Raw genomic sequence first — 21,047 nt, 5'->3', positions numbered from 1 at the left:
CCGTGAGAGAAAATTAAATGCTGCTGAACACCAGCTTGTAATACTTTGAATTCTGGAGTCTGTATTGGGTCATTTGAATGTGCCTTGCTGTTGTGAGAGATCAAATTATTCATCTTACACCACTGAAAATGAACACAAACTGTGATAAATTCAAGGGTTTTAAAGCCTAATATGTGTGAGCACTTCTAATGATGTTTTAAAACTACTAAGCTCTCTGGCCATAGTTTGAGGACAAATAGCAGTTTAGTGAGCTTTAAGCCGTTCAGACAGAAACATTTGTGGTTCAAAATACTTTCTGAATGGAACAACAGACAAAGCAGTGCTACATACTTGTGCCCTTGTGTTACCTGTCCTTTCTAATACATAATTTCTTTGATCTGATTTTTGTGCAAGTGCAAGGATCAAAAATGGGGAAAAAAAAGTGGAATTTTTATGAAATTTTAAATTCTTGGAATGTCTTTAATCAAGCGGCCTGCTATCTGTCACAATGCACTTTAGCCTGCAGCTCTGCAACACAAACTTGTGCAGAATTCAATGCTAAACAAAGCAGGCAGAAATATGCTTACAAGAGAAAATGAACCATACTTGGAAGGAACATGAGAACTCCTTGCAACAAATATTTTGACAGCTCAGACTTTCTTAACTTACTTACTTCCTCTCTGAGGCTTCTAGATGGCAACACATGGTGAATGGCATTAACAAACGTTGTGTTTGCACAGCAAGTAAACACTCAAAACCACTTCAAAAGTGTTAAAAGATTTAGCCTAACTCTACTCCCAGGGGGCAAAAAGTTATTTATTCCTTTTCTAGTGAGTAAAGAAGCAGAGACACAGGACATTGAATTGAATATCATGAAAAGTTTCTAACAAAAGTAGCATTAGATCTGTTTTGCATGTGATTTTCAGCTGTAGGTCTCCTGTCATTTCCTTCTTCACAGTCAAAAAAAAATTCAGATACTTTTACTCCTGTCAAATAAAGTGGTTTTTAGTGCTTTCTGCTTGGAAGATTTTCCATCACGAAACAATAAAATTGTTAACCGTTAAGGTTAAGTGTAATAAAATGGACTTTGTGAAATTTTGAGTGTGACATGTAGCTGCTTGTACACTTTTTACACCTTGAAAGAAATGCGGGATTTTAAGAACCTACGTGCAGCTCTGGTGCATGGTCCAGACATGCTGTGCCTGGATGAGGTGGTGACGAGTATGGCCCAAAGGCAGGACCACCCTCCCTGCAGTCACCTCCCTGCCACTCCTGCAGTGCAGCAAGCACAGAGCTCAGAGCTCCCTCCAAACCATGCCCGTGAACAGATGAAAACAGGATCAGATGAAACAGCTCAGGAGCTGCATCGTGGTCACCACTGCCAGCTCTGGGAGCTGCTCTGCTCAAAGCATGCAGCAGCTCAAAAGCAGGTAAAAAGCCAACAGAGCCAGGAGGCTGAGGACAAGAGACAGGACATCATTTCACCTTTGTATAAACCTCAGTGTGTCCTGTACTGTGTATTGCAAGCTCCTATGGGCTCCTCATCTCAGGAGGCACTCATGAGAGTCAGGGAGGGTAAAGAGATGGTCAGATAAATTACCAAGGGAATGGAGCAGCCAAGGAGAGACTTAAAAGACTGGGACTGTCTAATTTGGAGAGAAGATTGGGGGTGTGGAAGGTGTCTCAGTGACACAATATTATGAAATCATGAAGACCCGAAGATAAGGTGAATGCAGAGCTGTTATTCACCAAACCCTACAACACGGGAATGGAGGTGCACTCAGTGAAACTTTAAAACATAAGAAGTAAGATAGGAATAAGAAAAATGTACCTTGACACAGTGCAACTGAACTCCTTCTTGTCATAGAAGTCAACAGAGGCCAAAAATATCAGCAGGTTCAAAAAGGAGAATAGGAAAAAATCATAGGCCATAGGAATATAAGCAGATGCTAAGGAGAAGAGGCAAGAATTCACTTCACTCTTCACATTTTCAATATTCCAGTGGAGCATCATTCCTCACTTATGTTACGGCAAAGGCACCAGGACACAGCCCTGGGACAATTTTTGTGTGTTTTTCCATTACTTACTGACAGCAAAATGATATTTTAGCTGTTAAATGTAGGAACTTGTGTCTATACATTAGACTGCCAGCTTGAAGAAATGCTGATAGGAACCAGATGTGACTAGCAGCAGGTTGGAATCCAGAAGTGAAATCCTGTTGCCACTCAAAAGTTTAGCAATAGCTTTGTTCATGAGAAGATTTCCTCGTCCATATTTATTACAATTTGTACACTCCCGAGATTAACCCCGAAGGTCTCTCCTTATATAATTTTCCATAAAATGAAGAATCTTCTGGTATTTTCCATTTCATTTTAAAAAAATCATAGTTGAGCAATTGTATTGCTTTCATTGCTTTTATAAGAGTTAGAAGAATTTGGTTTCCTTCTATCACCAAGACCAAAGTAATTTTGGGACAGTGATGATTGTCTTATTCAGACGATAGAAGGAAGCGCAGAAAAAAAAGTAAGAGAAGAAACAGAAGTTATTTGCAAAATTATTTGTCATTGTAGACAACTGGTAGAGCAGGTTTTTCATAAATATGGGCTGAGACAGAAGAGAGAAATCTATGGTATATCAGCGTGTATGTAAATTAATGTATCTGTGCAAAGACCTGTGCAGCTGCCTAAGAACATTCCTCTGACAGAGGAGGCGCCCAGGATGCGTTTTACAAACAAAGCTCTGGAGAACAGTGCTGTGTTTATGTTCCTGACATCGTTACGGTGTTTCTTTGTATCACCTAAACAAACCCATTCAGGTCCTGGCATTACCTAAACAAACCCGTGCTGGCTCCTGTGTTCCTCTTTTCAAAAACCTCAAAACAGTCTCCCAGGGGCAGCACCAAATTGCTGAAGGAGAGAAGAGCACTGAGCACAGACTAGTGTTTTTTCCCCACAGATATTCTTGCAAAGCAATTGTTTGTCTGCTCTGGTCGTGGCTACCAACGCAGATAGAGCTGAGTCTCTCTTGAACTGTGGAACTTAATATAAAGAAGGCTGAAGAGTAGGTGTAAAATACAGGAATATGAAGAAAGCAATGCAGATGAGACACTGATTTAAATTCAGCATTCCAGGTGAACTAAGGACTGAGAGAAGGTTGTAGGAATTTTGTTTCTGTGCTTACTTAATCCTCAGAGTGAACACTTTTCCTGTTAAGGTCAGCACCTAACATAAAAAATTATGTAACCAGTTCATAAAAGGAATCAAAGACACTTCTTTTTACCAAACTGCAAACCAATGTTGAACATGTAAACATGAGGGAAGAAACTGCATTGTAACCATCTTACCTCATATGCAGCAATGATCAACTGGAGGATATTTCCAGAATCCTTCTGTAGTCGTCCAACAGTAGCTCCAGGAATAAGCTTTGCATAATTCTGGAAATATAAAAAATTAATTTAAAGCACAATGAAAGTCTATGTGACAAGGAGCTACCATCTAAAAAAAACCCCAAAGCTGAACAAGAAAGTAAAAACCAACCTCAAAACAAAAATGAAAGAGCCCACAACAAAACCAAGTACATTGAAGCCAACTGAAATAAATGACAGCAACATTTTCAAGAATTCTTGCAGTCTCCATTGCACATGTCTTAATGAAAAAGTCAGATGAAGAAGAGCTGGTTTCATTTAAAATTCTTTGAACATATAGTGCTAAATCACCTCTATGTCCTTGGAAGTTTGATACTATTGTATTCTTCAAGCTCTAATTTTTCAAATTTAGAAGGAAGATACATTTTATCAACAGTTGTGTTTTTCTCTAATAAAAATATCCAGAAACAGATTCAGCTGCTCTACTGTTGCTGCACTGCTCAAGAGTCTTGGACCCTACATTCAGCACCTGCAGTCACTTTTTTGTCTTTGCACATGTATCTCAGTGCTCTGTGGTTATGATGGATTGTATGTTGAATTTCTGTTAATAATATAGTACCAATTTAGCAATTTATTTCCATGATAAGCTTTCTTTTCTTTTTGCATTAAATTGCATTGTGACACTAACATGACATCTGACAGCTAGATTTTAAATATGGTGAATTAAAATTTGTCTTGCCTGATTGTTAACTACATGAAATTCCCTTGCTTTTACCCATGCCTTTGGTAAACAATGTGTTCATCATTGAAAAAAACACATTGTAGCACTAGTTTTCTTTTACACATTATCATATCAATACTGGTTTTTTAAATAAAAGTATCCAGAGAACTATTAATAAACATGGATAATTTGATACCCTTATATCCTTATTATACTTCATATCTCCCAAAGCCCTGTGATTACTTTATTATTATGTATGGAATAGTCATCATTCATTAGATTTCTCATGCTATTGTAAATCAGTGGGATTAACTGCATTTTAGGTTACAGCTGGCATCTTTGCATTCCTGACTCCTCCTGTGATTAGTGCAGTCTCAAGGATTCTTGGAATATTGAAACTCTGTGTTTCGTACATGTGGACCTTTTGTGAGAAAAGATGATAAACCTGGAATTTAAAATATAGTCCCCTTTAATCTGTGGTATGCAAAACAAACAGCAGGGATATGCTGCTCTGAACACTTCAGTTGATCTCTCCTCTTTGAACAAAAATTTTCTGCGTGGTGATACAAGGATGGTGTTTCAAGCCCAGGCTGAGTGTGTGTCTCTAGTCCATTGGTTAAACCTCACCTCTTAGCAAATATTTCTGTTCAAGCACTGCCAAGGTGAGGTAGACAGATGCTTTTGGGGTGCTACTATTGCCAAACATCCAAAGGATATCACAGAATTTAGTCCTTTGGCAAATATTCATTAACAGGTGAACTGCCATTTTATAGGGATACTCTGATTCAAGTAAAGGAAATTTGACAATTACATGTTTGAGCCCAGTGGGGTTATGTCTATATTTTAGCAGTGTAAATGATAGAAGAATTTTCATCATAAATAGTGTGCTACACCAAATACATAATTTGAGATTCTGTATGAGTGTGGAGACTAGAGTATTTTTAGTTCCATTTTCAGCAGTGCAATGCAGTTTGAAACCCTAATTTTCAAGCTATTTCTCCTATGATATAAAAAGAAATAATTCATCAAAAAGAGTAATTTTTGTTTCAAAAGAAATGCTGCTTATTCAGGACTAAAGATGGAGTCTTTCCCTTATCTAAGTTTGAATATGTTTTTAAAGAATTCCGCTGGAAAAGAAATAATATCGGTAATAGCAGCAACTACTTCATGAAAGCTTAAGGACTGGTGTTTTCTTTTATACCAAAATATGATTTTTTAAACTATAATTATTATTGTCATAGTCACAGATGCTTTTTGAGTGAATAGCTTTTATAGAATGAAAACATCCCCTGCTGTTTTGGCAAGACTCAGCTTAGACTAATGATGCTAAAAGTTAGACATACATTAATATATTATAAAAGACCTTTTTTTTTAAAAAAAAAAAACCATTCCTTTTAAAAAATAATCTCAAATAATCACGGCTCAGTGTAAAGAACTTTCTCTCCTCTCTTGCATTTACTTTTGAGTGGCTGTATAAATGTTTCCACATGACTGCTTCTGAAGTTCTTGTGGTCAGGGAGAGCATCAGATGTAAATGATCTCTTGAGGTTACTGTGCAGCAGCTTTTTAGCTGCGTGGAAGGTTCAAAAGCAACACCAGCTCTGTTACAAGCATAGGTGTTCTGTGCTTGTGCCACCCCTAACATTTGTGTGTTAGATAATAACACACATGTAAGTGGATAAACTGAAAATTCAGTTGAAGAGGATCAAGAATATTACATGTCTGAATTATTTTGGGCTAAATTGTTGGGGATTATTCAGGGCTAGAAATACAAAATGTATATTTGACAGTCTGAACACTGCACTTAAGACTAATGGAATCTATCAAGTCTATTTAAAGAGGTGCTTTCTAAGTCCTCACAGTAATTTTAACGTAAGTTTGTCCCTGAGAACTCGATTATAAATAGCAATAGTCAGTATTGGTATCTGGTATAATTAGATGCTGAGTTCAAGTAGATTTGAGATGAGATATTTGGGGAGAGTCTTTCTACCTCAAAGGATAAATGGAAGGGTTTTCTGAGGGACACTACGGAATCTCACTTGCTGAAGCTTTACAAGAGAACTGAAACACCAGAACTTTTAAGGGTTTAGGGTCCTCTGCCATCACTTCCAGGCTCCCTGAGCAGAGGCCGTACCATGAGAACGATTCTCATTGTCTTGCTTTGTTCTTTTTACATTCTTAAGCATAGATACTGGTTATTTACATTTATATTACAGATTTGCATCACAGAGATGAAAACATGGCACTATGTCCCTGTTTGCACATCCTACACAGACCCTTGAAAGTATATTTTACTCTGGCAAAACTGCACTGTGACACTTGTATATGACTTTTGTACTTGCTTTGACTGATTTTTTACATCACCTACAGGACAAAAAGCAGACCATAACAACTACAGCTATCCAAATAAAGGAAAGAAAGCAGTATTAAAAGAAAAAATCAGAAGATAAATCATATTCAGTGGGATTACTACACACCTTAGAAGATTGTTATACTTTCTCTTTTCTAACAGAGAAAGTAACAAGAGCAAACCATTCCCTAGATCGGTTCACCATGATTTGTATTTTTTGTTAGCTATGAGACCTTGTTTAGTGTTCCCCACAAACAAAGGGTGCCTCTTGGAAACTGATACTGACATAAGACACTGAATGGATACTGAAATAGAAACACCTCAATAAGAATGCTGGTGGCCAACTCTGAGGGTGACCACAAGCAATTTCCAAGGTAAAATACAGTGCCATCAGCAAGAGAAATGTTTCTTTGGACAAAGAAAGGTTCTGTAAATCAAAGAGGTATTTCCAAACTACTTTCCTAGAACAACCATTATTCATGAAGCACCTATTAAAAAAGCACCTATAAGGAAAAATATTTCACCTGTCATTAATTGGATCTCTATTAAGAAATTGTTGAAGCCACTGCATTTGCAAGTGATCAACTTCTGCTACCGATCTAAATTTTCATACTGATCCAGCTCAGTATTCAATACAGTCTTCAAAAAAGCCAGGCAGTCAGTGCTTCAAGACTCAGAGTGTTCCTTCCCTTGTCAAGGCTGTAACCTGAGAATCAGTTTATGAAATTTGTGACTCTTTGTCACTTTTGTCAAATGGCTGGATCATCAGTCTTACCAAAAACAACTCCAACCCTGGAATCAGTTGCAGAAGTACTGGGGGGGGTCTTCCCTGGGTTACACAGAGGACAGAAATAGAAAACCATCCTACCGGTGACTACCTCAAGGACTCAGCTGCTCTCTCTTTTTCCCTACTCTTTCTTTCCTATTTGCCATGTGGTAATCACAGCAGAGAAGCACTTCTGGTCATTACTGTATTTCTGGTTTTAATACAGAATGCTTTACAAAGGCTTCTCCTTCAGAAAGCCAGTCTTATTGTATCAGCAGGACCATCGTTATTGGCTACCTCTCAACCAACCTGAATAAATTTGGAGGAACATCTTCTCTCTGCTTGTCCCTTTTCACACAGCAGGATGTAGCCAGGCAGCCAAGCTCAGGCTGCAAAACCCCTTATTACCCACAATGAACTCCTCTCTACAATTTCTTTTAGCATGTGAAGATCTTTTCCCAGGAGCAGGACTGGACAGAAAATGAAATAAGAATTTCCAATATCCATCTTATTTTATCTTAGAGGGCTTTTGCTCACTTTCACTGTAAGAAGAGGGAAGGAGCTGTTGGCAGCTTCACCTCAGCTCACAGCTGGAATATCCAATGGGTCAAAAGTAACACAGGGCTGCTTGTAGCTGTGGAGGCTGAAAACAGACTCCTGCACAGAAGACTGATGGAGCTGCAGGTATGAATGATATTCCAGTTGTTAAAAATACAGATTTTGGATCTCCATATCCACTGCTCCTCTGCTTTCCCCTCTCTCCTGGCTTCCATTTCCCATGACAACTTCACACAGCAGGAAATCACTTCACTGAATAGGATCCTGCCAGTCCTAATGCCCAAAATTCCTGTAATGAAGTGTTTTCCTTCAGTAGTCATGAGGAACAATACATGAGGAAAGAGGACTTTGTCCATCATGGTCTTTACTTTTCATCTTGGCACTGGTGTCCTATCAGTTTCATTCAAAAGAGTCACAGAAATAAAGAAAAATGAAAAAAAAAAACAACAAACAAAGATCTCAGAGCTGAGCATGAAGATAACGGCATGTTTCAGGTATATTCTTGTTTTATAAAAGTAAGAAAAGGTTCAACTCTCCTCTAGCCTTATAAAATACAAAAGGCTAATCACAATAATTACACGGAATAGTTTAGCAATGCATAGCTTGTCAATTCTTGATTTAAAGGACTAGTGTGATTCAACTTGAAATCCAATTTAATAGTTACCTTAGAACACCAAAATCAATACATGAGGGAGCACTTAAGCAGAAGAGTTTTCCTCCAATACACAATTTCCTAGTTATTTTTATCACATGAATATCTTGTAGAATTCAGTCCTGAGTACTAGAATTACTCTATCAGCTGTGCAAAAAGGTGAAATTTAAAACAAATACTGGCAAACTGAACATTTTAGTTTACTCACCTCATATATGTGTACTTGCTCATTTGTTACAGCAAAAATTAATAGAACGTTGTTTTGCATGAGTTTGTCAGTTAATTGTCCAATTGTGGGATACTCCTGCAAACAAACAAAAGAGAGGCACATCAGTCTGTTTCTCATGTGCTTCCAGTTACTGACTCCCATGAAACACACATTCAAGTGATCATAATGAACACTTTGTTCTCTGTGTGGTATAAACTCTAATTAGGAATACGTGTATACAAAATAAAAGATAGTGCATCTAATTTCCTCATGTTATTTTTAAGGAAACCCCTCTGTGAAAAATACAGAGCTAGATTCCATAGAGGGGGCTTGGCTCAGTAGCATCTGTGTTATATATTTATATTTAATCCAAAGAAAACACTGCACCAGAGCAACTAGGTATTTGTCCTACAATGAACAGCACAGTGTATATATTCAGTATTTCTGAACACTGAATCTTAAGGTAAGTTCTTCTACAGGAACAGTGTCCCGAAAATTCCTGAACTGGCCCTCTTGCCTTCCCTGCAGAAGGAAATAGTATTTAGTCCAAATCCATGGGCCTTCCTATTGCAGAAATCAGATTTGTTCTTTTTTTTTAGTTATAATCTATCCTAATTCCATACAAACATGCTGTTCTCTCTTGACTGAAATGAACAGTTACAAATAAAATAGATTATGTGAAATATCTGGATTCCCCAGCTTTTACACATTTCAGTGCTATAATTCACTAATTTTCTAAGTTGTTTGTGTTAGTCTTTAAATTTCCAGGATGTGAGAGTGTACAAAATTCATAGTTAATTACCAGAACAGTTGACATGGAATATTCATTATTATGGTCCAAATGACAGTTCCCATCATTAGGAATAACAATCCCTGCCAGTTTGCTGTCCATCCCAAAATGGGAATCAGCGTCACTCACAAACACCAGCAAATGTAGAGAATCATTCCTCCATCCAATTTTTTCCTGTCATTTAAAACACATCAGTTTAGCAGGCTATACTGCATCACAACATAGAAAAACAGCAAAATATTTGGAGAACAGTGTCTCAAAATAAATGAAGAGCATCATTCTCAAGGAGGTATCAAAGGCAACACAACATCTCTTAAGAGATTATGTTCATTCCATTGTCTTTGGCTAACATTTTGTTTCCCCATCCCTGGGTTTAATAACATGGGTTGGCCATGTTCATGTCAATCTGCTTACTACCCTAAACATAATTAATAAAAAATATTTAAAGAGAAAGACAGACCCAGTAATTATACAGGTATTTGGGCTTGTCTCTGGCAATGAAAAGGAAATTTAGACTAAAATATTGCAATATGCAGGTTTTACTTGTACAGCCAAAAGTATTTTCACACAAATTTCATGAGGCTCTTGGTTTCTGTTAAAATGTTTTGAAAAATAATCTGTAACTTTGAAATACCAACATGTAATACTAGAAGATGTAATATATGGAATAATATTATACTTAGAAGTTTCAATTACCTTGCAAACAGCTGCCTGCATAATTGCATCGAATCCTCCCTCTGGAGTGTCTATATTAGCAGAAATTCGCTGTCCTTTCACAATTTCATTGAATTTTTCAGCATCATTTGTTAGGGGCAAAACATGTTTATATCCAAAGGTGGGTAAGCACTCGTATGGTACACTTCTGCAAGAAAAGTGAGACAGCTTATGGATAATACAGAGTGTAAAATCACTACAATGGCTACTTCAGAGGCCTGCCTGGGTTGGTTTTGGTCTTACATGTCTCGTCTGTGCCTACGAAGATTTAGTGAAAAGCATAAGATAATTAAAGAGCATCCAGTGACTTGAGCAATGTAAAAAATCTGCATAAAGGCTGGGAAATGCCTCCTGGAGCTGCCAGTTACCAACATGCCATGCCCCCTGCTGTGCTTTGATTTCATATTTGGAAGCATATTGGGATCTGCAGTTCCTTAATGGCATTCAGAGAGAACCACCAAGGTGCTGCAGTCCTGCTCCAGGTTGCAGAGCACAGGTTCTCCCCTACACAGGTTAGCTAAGGGCGAGGGCAGCCTGGGGCTGGGGAGACTGCTAGACCTTAAGGGGGAAAAAAAGCAGGAAAACAGCATTGATGGCTGAAACTGATATTCTGTGATGGGTTTGAGTTTGCAACTCCTTAGTATAGTGTCATAGAATTCTTATATATATATATATATACATACAAGTGTGCTGCATACCTTTTTTTTGACATATTAAGCACATTTGTAACTAGCAGCAAAAGCTAAAAACCAGAATCACTCCCAGATTCCTCTATCCAAATAATGTAAGATGCAACAGAACAATGATCAGAGGGGTGAAACTAGAAGAACCAAATCTTTTTTCACACACTGACTGATTTACATCTGGAAGAGGGCAGTTTCCAGTGAAGCAGCTGAAATTAATTTTAGCTAAAGTTGTGACTAAGTGTTGGCATGCAAACAGATATTGGGACTTTCCCTGCCTACCTGCAAGGGTTGTTTATTTCTGCAGCTGTAGTTTTGATAAATGGTGAAACTGGTTTTTCAACAAAAGATCCAAACCCCAGTCTGAAGTTGCTTGTCAGTTTTGACATCTCTTTGGAAAGAGTTGAACCCAGTTCTTTGATTGTATTCAGATCATCATCCATGGAAGCTGAAAGATCCATGAGGTAGTAGAGATCAATTGGATAATCTTCAGTCTGGCGAACCTTGATCTGTATTGTTTCTTCATGTCCTATTAAGGTCAGGGAAAGTGGGATACAGATCAGCACTTCTGTGCAGAAAGCACGAGCAATGCCAATTTCTTCATAAACTTCTATATGGTGACAATTATCTGGTATTTTAAATCACCAGTAGCATTAACTAAAAAACTTCAAAAATTGTCTGTCAACAAAAAAAATATCAAATAAGGGTCTGAAAAATTAAAAGTAGTTCTAATGTTTGGGGTTTTTTTCTGAACAGTTCTTCAGTAATGCCATAAGCACAGAATTAAAACTGATTGCTATAATTTGAAGAAATATGAGAACATCCCTTCAGCAGTATGAGGCTTTAGAAAATTTAGATATAGAACTAATTAAAACTGGAGGCAGAACTTTGGGGTCCTATCATATCCTTTAAAAATTTAAAGAAAGTCAAAACGTACACAGAGATTTTATTCTCAGTTCCAACACTATGACCTGACCTAGCTGAATGTCTCTTACCTTTTTTCATTCCAAATTTTCTTCAGGAAAAATTCACATCTGAAGGACCCCAAGGTAGGTCTGGAATGCTACCATAAATGTCACTGGTACCTTTTAAATCCTCAAAGCAAGATTTTATGTTGCCTCTGAGACAGTCTGTTTGCCAGACCAGCAGGGGAGAGGTGCTTGGCTGGGGAGGAGCCAGGGGCTTTCATTCTCTCCCTGCCACTTCACTGGCAAGAGAAGAGGGGAACTAAAAATATATATCCTTATTTTTGTGATGTATCCAGCACTTCTGAAAGTATTCTGAATTCAGCTGAACCTAGTTTTCATGCAATGAGTCAACAGATAATTTTGGACTCAACACAGATTTTCATCTTTAGTCTGTCAAGATATTTTTTAGACTGTTCAATCCAAGAAGCTTCAGTTTATCACACTGTCTGAAACAAAATATCCCACACCTATAAGCTGTGACTTACCTGGTCGCAGCCTCAAAGTTAATTTTTGGGGAGAAATCTGTGTGACGTCAGAATTGTTCTTCTGAGATGATGCAGTTAGAGGATCATTTCTGTGAATTTCTACTTCTGAAATGGGAAACTCAATCAAATTCAACTGGCATCCTTTGGACAAAAGATTTTCCAGGGTATCACACCTCCCATGAATTCCAGATGAGTCCGTGTAATTCTAATGCAAACAGGAGAAGGAAGGGATGAGTTAAATATTTTTACTGACTAGCTGCCAGCACCTGCTGGACAAAAGGTCAGTCCAATGCAGGGAATGGAAACAAAGGTGCAAGTTTGTGCAAACTAGTGCAGAACTAGATCTAGGTGGCACAGAAACCCAAATTTGCCCTTCATGGCTCATGTCACACAGGTGTATAATTAATGTAACTTACACTGTCTTGTTATCCTGGGAGAAACTGCTCTATTGTTGGGGAATGGGAATTGTGCCACTCGCTGCATTTGGCTTCTCACAGTACTGGGAATGATAACACAAAGCCCCTCTGAGCCACTGGTTTTTGTCTCACAGGATTATGCTGCAAATTCATCAGTCTTTCCTAGACAGTTTTGAACTGCTGATGGAAGGACATCATTTAATAACAGAAGAGGTCTTGCTGATAATAAACTCCTGGACATTTTGTGACAAACTGATTGTGAGCTAACCAGTGTTTACTGGTTCTTTTTTTCTGACCTACTCTTTCTCCTCAGCTCTCATTTAACCTGTTCACTGAAGCAGGCATCAAGTCCTTGTTCCTCTGCCTGGTGCCCAGCAATGACCACAGCCTGACTCCACGGTTCCCCAGCACCAACGGTGCTCTCGGCATCCACACATCTAAATTTGGCCCAGCATCCTCCTTGACCTTCTCCCATCCAGAGGAAATCACAAGCCTTTTGATATCTCACAGTTTATTTTTGTTACTCAGCATTGATATGCATTCCTTTCCACAGCACTGCTACAGGGTGAGTATTAACCTCGCACAGGGGTGAAGTCAATGGTTACTTTCACAAAGAGTAAAAGTAACCATTCTGTGCCTTATTACCATTTCCCAGAGCTATGCCTAGAGTTAAGATCCTCAAAATCAGTCAGCTGTCTCCTGGAAACTGCTCTGGCCTGCAAGACATTTTGACCAAAAACCTGGGCATGCCTGGCAGGACCAGCTCTGAAGCATTCAATTCCTGGCAGATGGTCGTGGGCCCATACCATGGGGCTGCTGCTCTCTCCTAGGTTTGGGCAAGCAACCCATGGATCAGCCATTAAGCCACAAATATTCTCTGAATTCAGTCACTGAAAAACTTCCCATGCAAGACAAAACAAATTTACTTTTAACCTATTAAAACCAGAACTATGACCCTTCTTTCCACCAAAACATCACCCTTCATGCCTGAAAATTGTCAGGGATCCTATATATTTTGGTGGAAACAATGTTGAGGCACCTGCTGGGAGCAGTGGTTTATTATTCTCCAGACTGAACCTGATGCCTTTGCTCAGGCAAAACTCTCACCCACTGCATCTGGAATACAGTGCACATAAAATACACCATTCTAGCATTACAAACCTTTCACAGGGAGATCTGTATCAGTTATACACTTTGTAACTTTTCAAAATGTGTGAAGAAACAACCTCATATTTCAAATACAAAGCGTGTTCTTATCCTACAGAAAACAGTGGTTTTTTTGGAGGTGCTTTTGTTTGCTCTGACACTAAAGCTCCTATGTCTTTTGCAATTTTGGTGTGCTTTTCTCTAGCAAAGAAATGAATGAGAAGAAAAATCATGTTTACTGCACTGAAGTTTTCAATAGTTCCACAGTTTTGCTTGTTTTGGTCTTGGGATTTTTTAAATAATTAAATTATGTTTGGCTCTTTTTTTTCCCCTGAAAATACATGGCAGTAGTCAAAATTACGTGATCCAACCTCAATAAAATCCTCTTTTATAGTAAAAATATAAAAACTACTGCAAACACACAAATGTGGGGTTTTTTGACATCCATGGTAACATATTTTGCAAATGGCAAAAGATGTCTTTTTAGATTTTTTTTTAAATATGCAGTTTTGTCTTTGTTAGCTATTTCATAAAGCAGTATGTTAGTCCCATGCTAAGTGTCATTTTACTATACACAAAAACAATAAAAACTTTTAGCAGCAAAGGTGCAATCCAGAAACTAAAATGAAAAGGACTTATTTTATTTCTCTAGTATTTCTGTCAAGTTTTTAGTTCCTGTAGCTGACTATCTTGTTAATGCTAATGAACTAAGAGCTAGAATATTTACTATGAAGTGGGGAGATATTATTTAGCACCATTTATAGGAGAAAGTTTTAAAAGCAGAGATGTGAAGTCACTTGCCCAGGGTTGCACTGAAAATCTGAAACAAAGGTATAGGAAAAAAATCCAGATATATTTTTTAAGTCCAATGTTTTACCAAAACACATCTGTATCATACTAATTATAAAGCTGACATTATCATCATACTTAAAATCAATCCCAGATTAATAATTTCCATATGCAAGTTTTACATGTGGAAACTTACACACTGTTTCTACCTGCAAACCTTCTGTTTACACTGTCTGGCTTGGCACGTAACCTGTACGATACAGACTGGCCTCTGGCTTTGTATCTGGTGCTTCATTATCAATGCTGGGAGTGAGCCAGCTCTCAGGCTGATGATCTGAGACCCTCTAATAGCACTTCTATTTCTGCCTTAGATTTGGAAGGTTGATGTTGTTGTGGTTTTTTCAAAAAAACAAACGAACAAACAAGCAAACAAATGCCCAAACAACCACACTCTGAATAGCAGACCATCTAGAGTAGATTAAATTCCACTTCTGATCCCCAGGAAGGCTTCACTAAGCACTGCATGCATTACAAAACCATGGGCTGACCCTATTAAGTCAATACTTCATCACTTGGAGTGACTACAAAGACTTCAAGTCTTACTTTGAAATTTTTTTTTATCACTCTACCTCTTGCAAACACCAAGCGCAGTGTGGTCCGGAAAGCAAACAATCTTCACAAGTCACTGTGCTTTCCTGAGAACAGGTCCCTGAATTTAAATCCAAGAAGATAAAAGACTATTAATAATACGCTTAATCATTCCATTTATGAAGAAACTTGTCATTTAGAGAATGTGTGTGGTGGAAAATGCACACATTTAGCCATATTTAGGATTACTGATAAAATTCCTTCTTAACGACAGTTCTATTGGTAAAAGATTAACTCTCTAATAAAGATTAAAACCTCAGAATTGCTGGCAATTAACATACCTCCTTTTGCATGCTTTACGGGTGGCATTCACGTAGAACATGTTAACTTGTTTCCTCCAGTGCACCTGAGAGAGTGTTACATGTGTTTCTGGTGTGGTGTAGGTAAGTAATTTCTGAAGTAACCAGAGATGTTAAAAGAACAAATTTAGCTCATATTGTAAGCTTAAAATTGCTTCACTCAGCTCTAGATACTGGATATGATTTTTATCCATTGTGTAAGTACCAGAGAAACACCCATTCATATGTATCATATGAAAGTTTCTTAGCAGATCAATCTGTGATTAGTGTAAACAAAATTGCTAAAACGTCTGTCTCTTTCAAACCTGTTGTGCTATGTAACGACCACCAAATAGTAGATGAATTGGCAATGCAGCCCTACAGCAGTCTGTCAAAAAAAAAAATCATTAAATAGAAAGGAAAGATTAAATACAGAGGACAGAAAGCTATTTCGTGTCAACTTCAAGCAAGAAACAATGCAGAATGGTTTTGAAATGGATCTCCCTGCCCCTGAGCCTTACCTTGCACATAGTTATTTCTTTGCAGAAATAGGAAACAGAGGCAAAGCAATTCAATCCCCATTCGTTTTCAGTGCTGGCTGCGTGACAAAAAAATATTAGCTTGTTAATTATCGTCTGCGTAAAGGTAGAATGTCGTAAAAACCATGCATTCCTGGAGGGTAAGTTTTCAGATGTCACGTACAGCAGATTGCAAGGAAACTTCAACCCCAGCGGAACGGATCATGAACAAAAGTGAAAACAAGGGCTACCTGGGCAGGTAAAGAGGACAAGCTGTGCACACAGTAACGTGAACATGGTTATCACTTCCTTGTTTCCCTGGACTCCTTATAAGGCATACGGGGAAAATTCATTCAGGTGAAGATTTCTGTTAATCCCAGTCACTCTGGGTCCTAGAGCAACCCAGCCAAGAGACCATGTTTGTCCATGTACAACAACCCTTTAAAGGCTCCTTCAAATAACGCCTTTAATTGTTCCCTGAGGGAGTGCTTTGAGAGATGGATCATTAAGATTGCCAAGTGAGTATACCTGGAGAGAAGTAAAAATCCCATTTTTTCAGATTTCCTGATGTGGAGGGAAACTCATAAAGGCAATTGTGAAAAAAAAAAAACCAAAAAAACCCAAAAAAGCAAAAACAAAAAAGCAATCACAGATTAAAGCTGAGGACTTGGCTTCAGTACTTCAAGATACCAAGTATATTGATTTTATAACATTCCAAACTGAAAGGAAAATACTGCAGTTGTGGATTTATTTTAATATATAGAAGGAGGAATAATTTCATTCGCAGTACAGCAACTGACTTGAAAAACAGGATCATGTCAGCTTTTACTCTGTCTAATAAGTGGCTGAATATTCTACAGCACAGATACAACTGCATAACAAGTTACTGCTATCTCTCCTCCACCTTCCCAACCTGAAATGAATGCAAAATATGTCTTTCTTACCACCATATTAAAAGGAAATAAAATACGTTATTTCCAGATTTCATCTCTTCCCATCTTTTATGGCCTGCTATTGTCTGTTTTGAAAATCATTTGTTCCAGACAAATCCTGTCTTTTCACAAGGATTTGCAATAGTAAAAGTAGGGATGGGTCTGTATTAGTTAAACTCAACATGCCTGAAACATTCCTGGGCATTGAGGCCAACTGGCACAGAAAGACCTGAGTTTGTGATTGCAAAGTGCCTATTGGGACTATTCTAGCAACCAAATTGTGCCCAGAAATTTTTTGCAGTGAGTGTTAATTGGAAGAGGTCAAATTCATGCCAGGGAGAATTTTAACAGTCTAATAGCATAGACAATCTCATTCTAGTGCCTGGAAATATTCCCAGGCACATCCAATTTTACTAGTATTTACACAGACTATGGGTAGGTTCAACAGCAACTCAAACTGGATTACATCAGGACTACCTTTGCTCTGCCCTTGCGTTCCCACCCCTTTGCTCTTACTAGTCAGTGTTCATGTCCAAACACGCTGCCTTTCAAACTGATCCAACTAAAATCCAGTCACCTTCTGGGGGAAGATGGAGGGCTGTTTTTTCATCTGGGTGTGTCCCTTGAACCCTGTGGCTGCCCAGTCCAGAGTGCAAGGCACAATTGGCAGGAAAGGTGAGAATATGTTAGGCCAAATTTAGCCCAGTTTAGGCTGTTGTGGAACCATATCTTAATATTTCTATTTACAACAACATTCCTAAGTCTCCTTCAGCTGCTCTCTATGCCTCAGAGTGCCCTTTGTAAGGCACTTGTTCAGCTACAGCAATTTCATGTGGCATGAAAAAAGCATTGATTAGATTATGTTCCCTCAGTTTGTGAAGACAAAACTCTGTGAGAACACTGCCTATGTAACTACATAAGGTCAAAAGAAGTGGAATCTACTGAAAGTGTTTGTTCTCGCTAAGAAAAACATCCTCCTGTAAGAAGCCATTCAAACATCTTATCTCGCTGGGTTTGACTGACATTTGTGTATGTGTCCTTTAATATTGTTACTATGTCTACAGCCTTGCAGAGCTCCAAAATCCAGTGCTTTCCCTGTAGAAGGGTCACCTTGTAGCTCTCACTGGCCCCTGGTAACATAACAACACTCCAAACGAGGTACTCACAGGGCTCAGTGGCAGTCCTTCAGCCACCACAACGTACCAGCCACCAGCAGTGTCTCAAATTAAGGACCAGCCAGCTGAACAGCTGGAAATTAGCAAATACTTAGATTCAAGATATCAAACTTTGAAGTGTAGAGATAATTAATAATACAGCCTACATAAAATTTACAAATTCTATTTGATATTATCAGTTCCCCATTTGCTTGTGAGCTAATATTTTATATAGGTCTTGGCAAGAATAGCATGGCTGGAGGCTGAGTGCCTGCCTCGGAGTGGGGTGGCTGCCAAAGACTATCTGAATAAGTCTTTACTGAATAAAATAGCTAAGTTTCTGCAAATTATTCGGAATAGACCTCTCTGGATTGTCTGGAGAGAGCAGAGAAGGAAAAGGAAGTAGCAGAATAAATAACAACAAAAACAGGAAAAAAAAAGACAGCAGGGGCCTAAGAGAGGTCCTGAAAAAGAGACAGCATGCACCAAGAGTAAACCTTGGGCAAGGTAAGAATACCTAGACAGGAAGCTGACAAATGATTCTTGTTTTGAAACATCACCTGTGATAACTAAAGGTAAGTTGACCAGGAAATTCCTCTACTAGATCAATGTTTTATTGGCTTTAATTATCACTAAAAGAGTACAATCTCAATCTAGAGTGGCCATGCTGGTGTAGGAAGGGTGTGTAAAATCCTTTGGGGTCGCGGCATTGCTTGATTAGACAGCAGGGTTCCCCTTCTTCATAAGGTTTTTAGTACATTCTGCTTCACCCACCCAAATTAAAGGCATTGATTCAATGAGATACACATAGAAGTAGTTTATAGTGCAGAGAGAACACAATTATTATTGTCTCCCATCAGCCACTGTATCTTCATTTTGGAGCAAATTCTGGTCTCTATTAAATCAGAGTTACAGTTTTTTAATGACACATCAGAACAGAAAACAGCTCTTTATCGTTCAGTGTAGGCAATGCTGAACAATGCAAGTCTTCCCCCATTCCTGGCATGAATATAGCCCTGATCTCTCAGCTTCACACACAGCCCAGTTTTTAATTCCCAGTGATCTACACGCTCACACCCTGAAAGCCTGGAAAAATATGGAACAATTTAAAATCTGAATGTCCCCTGGCTGAGATGATTCTCAGAATATTTACAAAGGTGCAGGGAGGCACCCCTTGCACTTGAGAAAACATTTCTCTCTGTTTTTGAGATGGAGTCTGCCTTCTCTCCACCATATTTAGCTCCTCAATGCATCTTAGGTCAGAAGCAGATTGCTTTGTGCTTGAAACATCTGGTGACTTTATTCTCTCTCTGGTTTATTTTCCCAATCAAATACTGAAAGCTCCTGACAATCTCTAGTGGGGAATCAAAGTAGACTTTAAAATTTCAGTCAAAGTTTTTAACCTGAAAGGCAGTAAGTAAAGATTATACGCAAGTTTACGGGTTAAAACACTTCTCTCCCAAAGAAGACCTATGTTCTATAGCTGTATAGATGAGTGCTTCCATACTCTTGGGCCAGCAGAAATGGAAAGCATTTTCTTTGGAAAGTGTGGACAGATATATATCCCCCAGCAGCCTGATAGACCCAGTTCCAAAGAACAGCAATGGCAGATGTTTCAGAGGATGCCTGTCAGTTCGCTAAGCAATGAAGGCTGAAAAAAGTTTCCAAGCTTGAAACTTTGGTTCATCTCTACAGAGCTAGAGATGATTTGAGTATCCACACAGCAGTGTGAGAGTTCTGCAAACAGGCCAACCCAGCACAGAGAGAAACCACACATAAGTACTGCAGTGACACTGTGAGGACTATCCTGTCTCTGCCTTTGCTGCAGTACAGATCTGGCAGTGCTTTAGGGAGAGCTGGCAAAACCATTTCAAGAGGAAGTGACAATCCCTAACAAACCGTTGTATTTAATGGGGAAATTCACAGTGAAGGTGAATGTAACAAATCAGCAACTTTTACTTCTTTTTTTTTGTTGTTGAGACATCTGCTCCCTCCTTCTTTATTAATCATCATGGTGGGAGATGGGTATTTCTCCAATAGAAAATGACATCCATCCAGAGAAACTGCTGGAAGCATTTGGGTCCTGTATGAGTGACCTGGAGCCTGCTGTAAGCAAAGATCTGAACATACAGTGGTGGAGCTGCTTCATTTAAGCTCCTGTGTTTTTTGGGTGTACCAATATCATATCCCATGAGGGGCCTAGGACCAAAACACTGCCACAGAGCCCACTGAGATGTGGTGTCTCCTACTCTCCTCTCCAAGTGCTGTTTGCAAGCATGGCTACACACAATGGAGAGCAGTTTTGGAAGCAGAGGAGGAGTGTCTGTAGCCAGTTCTGGAGGGTCACAGGAGATGGAGAATCACATAGAGGAAAGGAATTTTCCCCTCCAGCTCTGAGCAAAACAAGGTGTTGGGAATTGGTGACTCAAGTTGTGATTCATGCTTTGGTCTCCTCTTGTTCCTGGAGCAGCATGCTGCTGTTAGATGAGGGCAGGGAGTGAAGTCAACAACCTGCTTCTGAACAGAGGGGAATAGGAGGAAGGAGGAGGAATTGCTCACCAACTGAACAGTGAGCAGCAGGCAGGAAACTCAGGGTGTTTTCAACTTGTATTCCCCTTGCCCACAGCTCTGACCTGGCTAGTTCCAGCCGAGGGCGTGAGCAAACCTTTGTTCTCAGTTTTCTTGGCATGGGTGAGCAACGCGAAAGATTTGTTTGCTTTTTGGATTTTACTACATTGTCACACTCAAAGAGAAATAATCAAACCTCTGAACTGCAGAAGGGCTCAGGGGGAACTGGTAGGAAAATCGGCTGGCATCAGACTGTCAACAAGCCCACAACAGTCAAATTGTGCCAGGGACTTCCACACAGCCCATCAAATCTCACCTTGTTTTCTGTTTGCTTTTCTTGGTTACGTGGTACCCCTTGCT

At 38.9% G+C, this 21,047-nt stretch overlaps 1 protein-coding gene across 1 annotated transcript in view; it reads right to left on the bottom strand.

Annotated features, from left to right (window-relative positions):
- ITGB6 (integrin subunit beta 6) overlaps positions 1-21,047 on the bottom strand; it is a 58,445-nt gene that overhangs the window by 18,372 nt on the left and 19,026 nt on the right. The window contains 8 exon segments of the mRNA XM_008644793.2: positions 3,323-3,412; positions 8,599-8,694; positions 9,401-9,562; positions 10,085-10,250; positions 11,068-11,314; positions 12,239-12,443; positions 15,219-15,298; positions 16,037-16,113. Of these exon segments, the coding sequence (XP_008643015.2) occupies positions 3,323-3,412; positions 8,599-8,694; positions 9,401-9,562; positions 10,085-10,250; positions 11,068-11,314; positions 12,239-12,443; positions 15,219-15,298; positions 16,037-16,097 (1,107 nt within the window). The 5' untranslated portion in view covers positions 16,098-16,113.

This window comes from Corvus brachyrhynchos, unplaced genomic scaffold, assembly GCF_000691975.1.
Source record: "Corvus brachyrhynchos isolate BGI_N302 unplaced genomic scaffold, ASM69197v1 scaffold490, whole genome shotgun sequence".
In the NCBI taxonomy this organism is placed as follows: domain Eukaryota; kingdom Metazoa; phylum Chordata; class Aves; order Passeriformes; family Corvidae; genus Corvus; species Corvus brachyrhynchos.
Note: the sequence above shows the minus strand (reverse complement) of the source record. Positions and strands in the feature narration are given on the sequence as shown.